The sequence below is a fragment of the Gavialis gangeticus genome, unplaced genomic scaffold (genome assembly GCF_001723915.1).
Source record: "Gavialis gangeticus isolate Ggan-Ray unplaced genomic scaffold, GavGan_comp1, whole genome shotgun sequence".
NCBI classification, from domain to species: domain Eukaryota; kingdom Metazoa; phylum Chordata; order Crocodylia; family Gavialidae; genus Gavialis; species Gavialis gangeticus.
Genome location: NW_017729022.1, coordinates 10692779 through 10702593, shown reverse-complemented (window position 1 = coordinate 10702593; position 9815 = coordinate 10692779). Strand labels below are relative to the sequence as shown.

The 9815-nt window shown below is 39.6% G+C and overlaps 1 protein-coding gene across 4 annotated transcripts in view; it reads right to left on the bottom strand.

The window, feature by feature from the left end:
* The window catches only part of CNTN1 (contactin 1), a 615999-nt gene that overhangs the window by 38860 nt on the left and 567324 nt on the right, over positions 1-9815 (bottom strand). For all 4 annotated transcript variants that reach the window (XM_019514585.1, XM_019514584.1, XM_019514586.1 and 1 more), the window contains 2 exons: positions 8213-8325; positions 6907-7063 (listed from right to left, as the gene is read on the bottom strand). In XM_019514585.1, the coding sequence (XP_019370130.1) occupies positions 6907-7063; positions 8213-8325 (270 nt within the window). The remainder of the gene's footprint in view (positions 1-6906; positions 7064-8212; positions 8326-9815) is intronic.

Below are 9815 nucleotides of genomic sequence, written 5' to 3'. Positions count from 1 at the left end.
GTTAGGGCGGCTAGGAGCTGGAACCAACTTCCAAGGGAAGTGGTGCTGGCCCCTACCCTGGGGGTCTTTAAGAAGAGGCTGGATGCCTACCTGGCTGGACTCGTTTGAGTCCCGTTTCTCTTTTTGGGGTTTTTTGTTGTTCTCCCGCCCTGGCGGGGGGTCGGGCTAGAAGATCTACTAGGTCCCTTCCGACCCTTAATCTATGAATCTATGAATCTATGAACATGAGGTCCTTGGGCTCCTGCACAATCACCACTCTGCCCATTACATTTGAAGCAGCAGTGGCTGGGGTCTCTAGATGCCCCCTCTCTCCTCTGGCTACTGGTTCCCACCCCCCATGCTTGGAGATGGGGCAGCAGTATTGGATGGGACCAGGCTGCCTGTACTGTGTGCATGCTGGGAAAGGATGCTGGGTGTGCTGTATGTGCTGTGTACTTGACAAAGGATGGATCCAGGCTACCCATGCTATGTGCTGTTGGTGGGCTGCCTGCATGATGTGCATGGCTGGGAGGAGGTCAGGGTGCTGCATGTGTGGCAGAGGGGAGCATGTTTGAAAGGGAAGAGGGAGGCACGTGCATGGTAGGGTGGAGGGAGGGGTAAGAAGCTGGGCTGTGTGTGGCAAAGGGCAAGGCTCATGAGCCTGTGGCCCCTACAGCTTTATCCCATGCTACTTGGAGCTCACTGATACCCGTATTCTCTTTAGGGTAGCCCAGAAACTGATTTTTAGGTTCCCTCAAAATGACATGAGCACTAGTCAGTTTGGGGCCTGTGAATACTCTAACATTGACAGCACTGTTAACAATGCTCACTAAGAAGCCTTGAAAATGAAGGGACATAATGTTTCTGAAACTGGCTAACTGGTATCATTTCAAGACCTCTAACAGCAACCCTATGCTTCTCCATCATCATTTCTCTGTAGTTAACCAGAGTATCATTAGGTTAAAAAAACAGACAGTGAGACCTTCTACACTCTTAAATTTCATGCTCTTAACTGATATGCAGCTAACTCATACTTTTTACAACATAAACAACAGGAAACAGGCTTTGTGTTATGCTGATAAGCAAATTATGCACTTATCAAGTACGCAAAACAGCGGAGTACACTGTAGGAACAAATACTGCTGATAATAACAAAGAAAATGTTGACTAAGATCACAGTAAATATTCAAATTACTGCAGAATACATTCAGAGCTCTTTCTGCTAATGAATTTGAAGAAAAGAAAAAAAGAGAAGTATAAGATATGGAAATTCAAAAAGAACCTGGCTGTTCAACAACGTACTTATTTTGTAATTGAATGTGCTGTAATATGTGTAAATGTCAAGCATCGGTTTTCAAATTAAATGAGACTAGAGAAAAGGAAATAATAAAAATGACAATGCGCTGCATATCAAAATGAACGATAATGCAAGAGAAAATCTATAGAAAACCTGACATTTTATTTTAGAAGGTTTAACTGAACAAGTTCTGATGTTCTTCTGTTTATTATGCTATTTTGTTTTCAGGCATGAGATGAGGACTAAATAAATTAATGAAAAGTGAAGTTACTTTATAAGAACTAGTGAGTTCTAATTTTAGTTATAGTTGACTATCATATGGTCTCAAACTTGATCCATGAGGAAGATTCCTCTTTTTTCCATAATGACCAGAAAACAATAGCCTTATTGGGTCTACTGTTTTCTCCATTTAAGTGTTTAAATACCAAGACTGTGACCTGATGGACAGTAACTGCACTGCAGCAAAAGAAAACTGTTATCTGATTTATTTGTGCTAAACCTGTGCAATAAAATTAATGTTTATTTTAATTGGTACAAAAAGAAATGGCAAATTGAAAGATAAAATTGAAGTGTTGGACTGGCTAAAGGCTAGAAAAATGCATGCATTTCTAGCACTGAGGCTAGAAAAATGCATGCAACTTGCCTTGGAAAAGCTTAATATTTGCATTTAAATATATGAAAGATTTTTAATTTATGCCCCTGGCAAATGAAAAGCGGATACATATCTAGATAGTGCAAGGCAGGAATGCTGTATTTTTGCTCTTAGGCTGTAAGTAAAAAAAATATATAAATTATTCTTTGTCCACTTCAGTATTTTGAATAAAATGTATGAAAAGCACTGTAAGAAAGGAAAGATTCAATCTTCTTTCAAGAATGAAATCATGTAAAAATCCATGGGCTTGATTCTTCTGTTACTCCTAATTTATGCCAAAATAAGTATCTCTACTAAAGCCGATGCAGTTATACAAGTGCAAGTGAGAAGGAACCATGCACCATATGCTTTTGATTTGTATTCATTGCAGTGTTTCAAACTAGTGCTGTGATTACATTAATATCAACATTATGACAAAACACTGCAATCAGCAGAGTCTGTTTCAAAGAAAATCCCTAGTATTTAATACATTAAAAATAGATAAGCCTGCCATTAGTTATAGAAGCTGATTACTATGGTTAAACAAGCTGTTCCAGTCTTTAGTTGGTTGTGCTACTAAATACAGAATTCTAACTATGTTGCTCAGGCATTCACTGTAATGTGGCAAAAGGAAAAAACAAACAAAAAACAAAAAAAAACCCAAACCCTTGCTGAATAAGACATTGGTTAACAAAAGCCACAGTAAAAGTCTATATTTTAGTCTGATTAAGTGACATGTCCCAAAATTTAGTTTAATATAGAGGCTTTAGTTACAGTCCTAAAAAGAATAAGATGACAAACAGAGAAAACATAAAAAGAGGAGACAGAAAATCAATACAAACTTGATTTTTGCAATGGCTAAAATAATCATAACAATAACCATGTTATAACTTATTTTTCAGCTGTCACTATACTGCAGCAAAGCAGTGAGGTGGACTCTATGGATAGGGATCTACCTAAGCTGTGGTGAGACAAAGGGATTTTTTACAGTCTAATCACAGTGCACAGAGCTGTTTTTGTGGGCATTTTGTGGTGGCCCTGCCCATTGCTGCTGGTTGGCAGAGGGCTCCTTCACTGAATCTACATCACTACTGTTTTTGCCCCACCCCTCCCTGCTGATTGGCAGAGAGTGCCTTCACTCAGTCTACCTCACTACTGCTTTTTTTGGTTGATTTCGCAGCCAATGCTGGATTTCCCAGTGATCACAAAAAGCATCGTTTTTTACAGTTTCTGTGACATCTGCAAAACTGCAATTTAGGTAAGTTCCTATCTGTGGAGAAATCATTATTCTACTATAGCAACTTTTCTGGTTGCATTTTGCATTACTGATTGAGTATATCTTTCCATGTAAGTTTTAGAAACTCCACTCTGAGCAGACACAGGCCAGACACACATGCTAATTCCCAGCAATGTGTTTCAGGAAAGCCTACAAGTTACAGAAAAGCTGCTAGGCGATATGCTACCACCCTGTCGTATAGTTAAGAACAACAATGGTAAATGGGTTAATCCTCATCTGCTATAAAAAACTTCATAGGTCTAGGGATGGACAAACATAAACCAGTATAAGTGATCAGAAACCAGTTCAAATCTGTAACACAGAAGAAGTTCAGTTTATATAAACTACTTTTGAAGTGGCTGAAACCGATTTAATATAAACCTAGATGGATGCAGTATCAGGCTTAAACTAACTTAGGTTAAATCAACTGATTTAACCTTATTAAACTTCTGTCCCAGATCCCCTCCAAATTCAGGCTAACTCACAGTCTCCCAGCTTCCCAGGATGCTTTGCACCGCCCCCACAACTCCCCTCCCCACCCCCCAGGGTATGCAATCTAGCCTTGGCCCAAGCTGTCTCCTCCAGCTGAGTAGGAAGGTGTCCTCCATTGCCCCCGAGCTTCTGGCCTGAGCCGCTGCAGGCATGTGGCTGCATTTCTGGAATCAAAAGTGAATGTCTGTTCAGATGCTTCAGTTCTATCTACGCAGCTTAGACTAACCTGCAAAGATTAAGTCAATTCAGCCTCAGGCTTTTTGACTGTCTGTACTTAGCCTACAAGAGGAAAAGTTGGCCCAGTTGTGGATGTGAAAGACTGCACCATTCTGTTCTTTGAAAAAGGCAGGATTCAAGCCAAAGCAATGAAAGAAATGTTAGTCCAGCCTGCTTGACTTTATGCTTTCTTTTCAATCTCCCCCACTACTGTCAGCAGGGCTTAGGCTGCGTGTATGTGTTCAAATGATGTATTCTAGGAGAACTCTCCTGGTTTTATTTTTCTCAATGAAAAACTTACCTGAAGATCCACAAACATTCTAATGCTGAGCCACTGCACAGCCAGGGGGACCCTCACATGTCTCAGTATGCCCTGCAGCCTCCCAGTCTGCCTGGTGACAGATGACAGCAGTGTACAGGACAACACTGATTAGGTGACCCATACTGCCTTGCAGGCTGTGCAGCACAATGAGGGTATTGTGAAGGGCCTCCCTGCTTGGCTGGAGCAGTAAAGTCCAGCCTGGGCACATCTACATGAGCTGTTTACTGCACAGTTGACTTCTTCTGCACCCAAAATTGACTGTGCACTACCAATTCATATTTTGCTGGAAAAGATCATCACAAAACGTCATGGTGACATCCACGATCAGGCCGCTGGCACCAATTAGACCTTGTTATTGTTAGGAGGAAAGACCTACCTTCAGTGCAGATTAAAAATTAGCATCATGCAAAATCAATATATCATGTGTTAAAAGGATTAAGATTAACAAATGGATAAATTCCAAAATGTAGTAATCAATGAGTAGTCATCAAACTGGGTTATTTCTAATGGATTTCCACAGGAATCAGTAGTAGGTCTCTTGCTATTCAACATGTCCGTTGTGATTTTAAAGCAAATATAACACAAACAACATTTGTGAATGACACACAAACTGGCAGTGGAGTAATAATGGTGAGGCCTGGGCAGTCAAAATCAGAGACAGATATAAAAATAAACAAACACAAAAATATCAGAACAATGATTTTACCTTATCTGTGCATCTTGGTCCTAAGCTCTAAGACTGAAGCTTCCACTTTTGTCCAAGCCAAAGACCTCTCCTAGACTGGTAGTCTGAATTGCCCAGCTAAATCACTGGAATACTAAAGCATCTTTTGCCCACGAATCTTTAGATTTGCTCTCATGGCAAAGCTTAAGTACTTGTCCTTCTCTGGGCATTTACATATTTCTGCATAATTCTCAGGAAGCATATGTTATGGATATAATTTCGTGCCCCAGTTGTGTATCTGTTTACCAGACCAGGAGCTTTTCCTGATCCAATGACAACCAGGAGCATATTTACATCCTGATGTACATAAAGGAAACATCTACACGTTCCTTAATGTGCTGCAATTATGGCACATTGTTTGCACCTGTAATGACGGGTATTAATTTAATGAGCTGTAATTGGCGCTACTGAGTATTAATGCAAATGAACATTTTTTTGGGTGATGCTACTGAGTGTTAGACTAAATCTACTGTGCACAGGCTTTGCCTGCTATGCTAATATGCAGTAGAATTAGTCTTCTGCACATTAAGCACCTTGGGTAGATGCACCAGCTGATTACTCATTCAGTGTTCTGAAGGTACAGTCTCACTTATTTTCCTCACTGGGGGAAATGCCCTTCTTTGAACAGCCTGTTTCCAGGTTTTATTCTTGCTATACCTCTCCTTTAAAATGCAAATTTATCACTGTTCGTAAGGGCCTAGCTGCTGCCCCAGTCACTGCCCCGTTCTCTCCCCACCCATTCTAGTTACATTACTGCAGTCTTATCAATGACCACAATTCACAAAAACAGAAGAATGATACGGCTAAGCAGAGCTAGCTTAATGCTATCTACCCACAGAGACCACATATCATATTAGTAAAATAAATCCAAGAATATATGTGTGGCATTCCATGAACACCTCAAAATATTGTGGGTTTGTGATGCTGTGTACAGTCTAGTTCTTTATAAAAGAATATTAAAATGTTAAAAAGTTAGAGAGCATGCAGAGAAAAGCCAGACAAATTATTTAAGGGACAGAAGAAAACATCTCCTTCAGTGGGAGATTTAAATAGCTCAATCAGTTATCTTATTTGAAAGAAGATTAAGAGGTGACTTGATTACCATGTATAAATACTTGCAAAGGTAGAATACACTGGATACTAAATGCATCTTTAGCATAAGAAAATAGATAGGACAGGCAGGAGAAACCACTACAAAAACCAAATACTAGAAGCTGAAACCAGACAAACTGAATAAGGAATTAAGTTTTTAATAGTACAATACATGATGGGAACAAGCAGGGAAGTAGTAGAGTCTCTATCTCTTGATGTCTTCAGATCACACCTAAAAGTTTTTCTGGAAGATATGCTTTAGCTATACAAAAACTAATAAGCTCAATATAGAGGTAACTGAATGAAACTGAATGGCCTGTAACATATAAGAGTAGAAGCAGGGTAGATTTGCACCTTATAGACTAACAAAAGTATTATGTAGAACAAACATTTGTAGACTGAAGCTCATTAAATTGTTAATGAAAAGCAGCTGTTCTCTGGGTTGATGCCCTTTTTGAACAGCCATTTATCCCACAATGTACATATTATAACATATGTACTGTAGCTGAGAACAGATACTACTGACTATATGGACTATGTTTCAAAGAGCAGGAATGGGAGTTTATCATCATGATTGCTTCCCAAACTTTAAAAGACCAATGTAAGTATTGAAATTTTAAGATAGCAAGAATGGTGTCTAATTTCATGACTTATTTTTTTTCTGAAATAGTACTTTGTATGGTATATACTACACTGATCAGTATCACGTGTATTCAAAAACTTATTGGAGAGAGAGGGGAGCAGGGAGAGGGAAATAAACAGATTTTCACTCTAGACATCTTTTGCCACAAATGGAGTGTATCTGCAGTCTCTACTGTGTGCAGAAGAGGGGAAACATCTAGCCCAAGCTCCCAATATAAAAAAAAAAACTGCCCACCTGAAATTTTGATTTGAGCTACTTCTCCATCTCCTCCTTTACTGTGTGCACGAACCTCAACCACATATTCACCATCTCTGGGGACTGGGACCTCTATTGAATGTTTACCAGTTGAATACAATTTGCCCTCATGTTGGCCATCTGGTCGATACAGCACCTTGTAAAGTCCCAAAATAAGTACAGTTATTGTAATGGCATAGTGTTACTGATACCACAGTTGCACTTGTACAGAATTTTGTTTAATACATTTAATGCATATACACTTTCATGTGCATATACTTCACAAGAATCAAAACTACATAACGTGTATTGCTGCACTGGGTGTCCAATAACAAAGAAGCTGAGAGAGAGAGAGCAAGAGTGAGAGAGAGGCTTTCCTAATTTATTTCTTTATGACAAAATAATGCTACCTTATTTTTAAAACATTTTCCTACATGGGTCCAAAACAGGTTTTTAAATGACTGAGGAAAATACTTTGGTATCAGCAAAGAAGATAAAATAAATATAAATCACATTATAGAATTACAATATTCTATAACAGAAGTTATTTAAGAATATTCTCATTTTTGGAGGCTACCTTAATAATTTATTTTACTAAAATGTTTCAGAACTGGCAGACTATTTAAAGTGTGAAATTAACATGAGACTTATGTGACATATGAAAATGATTTCTGCTTGTTTTCAAAGGGAGTAACTCAATCTATCAAAGACCTCTGTGTGTAGCATATAAAACTCTAACTGTATTACTTCCAAGTAAATACTAAGGCTAGGGAGGAACCCATTTTACAGGTTTCTGCATACCGATGAACTATAACTAACTACATGTATATTACATTTGTTGTACCCTAGTTGCATGTAACAGGGTGTGTTGTTTCATTACAAACAGATCAACTTTCTTGGATTATAAAGGGCATGTATTGTGGGAACTGGTTTCTAGGAGAAGGACAGAAAAGCAATCCATACTTGAAAATGTAAGAGCAAAATATTAAGAGAATAGTCTGTGGAAGATTTTCCTTACAACTGAGGTAAAATATATCTTTCTGTATGGGAAGTAAGGCCCTATTGAATATCAAATGTGATATTTCTCAAACTTTTCTATATTATAGTCCCTTGTTAAGAAAAATAGGAGGAAGTTTTGTGATCACACAGTATTAAAAGAGGAGGGATTTGTGATCTCCAAGTATAAAACCAGGGGCCTTAGCATGGAAGCACAATGGAATTTGAGTGGACACTGAAATTCATCATTGGCTATGAAATATACCATGTGCAGGATATGTAAGTTAAAAGTTATTTTTATAGATCATACTTTGTATCCAGAAACTGCTGATTCATTTGGCATGGGCTTGACGTGTTCCCAAGTGATGATGTACCTTGAACCAGACCTTACAGAACTGATAATTCTTGGACGTTGACTTGGAGCTGAAAAAAAGACATGTAGAAAGCATGCATAAATAGGGCTCCGCAAACCATTTAAACATTTTAATTAAGGCTTTAAAAAAAGCAAATTATCATTGCTCTTTAAGCAAATATCAGGTAGTGTCTCTCTCAGAATGCAGTCATGTGGCTCTCACCAGGAAGTTTTTGAAATGGCCTCTTTATGGGTTTGGCTTTTGTGCATTATCAGAACAGAAGTGGTTAACATAATCCTTTTCTAGGGTGTTGGCCAAGTGTTCACCAGCATCTCCTTTAATCTGGATTTAATTATATTCATTTATTGTATTTAAATATCACTACTGAAAGACACTTCCACAACACTTCTCCTTAAGGTAAACAGAGTGCCCCATTGCACAAAGTGTAATGTTAAAAAAGTAACAATATAAAATTAATCTTCTTATTTGACAGCTATACATCTGCAAGTTTGAGTCACACATATACTGTTTAGTTTATTGAAAAAAACCCCATATGTTGACCTCATACATTTTTAGATGTTGCAAGTGTACTTTAAACAAACACAGTGATTAATTATCACATTTACTTGAATTTTTTTTCTTTTCCCCAGATCAGCATGGGGGGAAAACCCCCTTGTCTTATATTTGCATGTAAGGAAACCTCATTAAATACACTGTCTATAATTAAATGTTTGCCAAAAGCAACACATGCTCAGCAATGAAAACCAACTACGAAATTGATTAGATGCATAGTTTCATAGTTGGTAGGGTCGGAAGGGACCTAAGCAGATCATCTAGTCTGACCCCCTGCCATGGGCAGGAAAGGATGCTGGGGTCCAATGACCCCAGCTAGGTGGCTGTCTAACCTCCTTTTGAAGACCCCCAGGGTAGGGGCAAGCACCACTTCCCTTGGAAATCCATTCCAGCTCCGAGCTGCCCTGACAGTGAAGTAGCGCCCCCTGATATCTAGCCTGAATCTACTCTCAGTCAATTAATGGTCATTGTTCCCTGTTACCCCCAGTAGTGCTTGGGGGAACAGGGACTCTCCCACTGCCTGCTGCTCCCCCTTGGCAACTTTATTGGCGGCCACCAGATCCTTTCTCAGCCTTCTTCTGTGGAGGCTGAACAGGTTCAGGTCCCGTAACCTCTGCTCGTAGGGCCTGCCCTGCTGCCCCCTAATCATGTGAGTGGCCCTCCTCTGGACCCTCTCGATGCTGTCCACATCCCTCCTGAAGTGCGGCGCCCAGAACTGGATGCAGTACTCCAACTGCGGTCTGACCAATATTGCATAGAGGGGGAGGATCACCTCCTTGGACCTGCTTGTGATGCGACAAAGTGTGGTTATCTTTCCTGACTGCATCCCCACATTGGAGGCCCATGTTCATCTTGGAATCAATAGCGACTCCAAGATCCTTCTCTGCCTCTGCGCTGATGAGAAGGGAGTTCCCCAGCCTGTAGGTATGCTGCTGGTTCTTCCTCCCCAGGTGCAATACCTTGAACTTGTCCATATTGAAACCCATC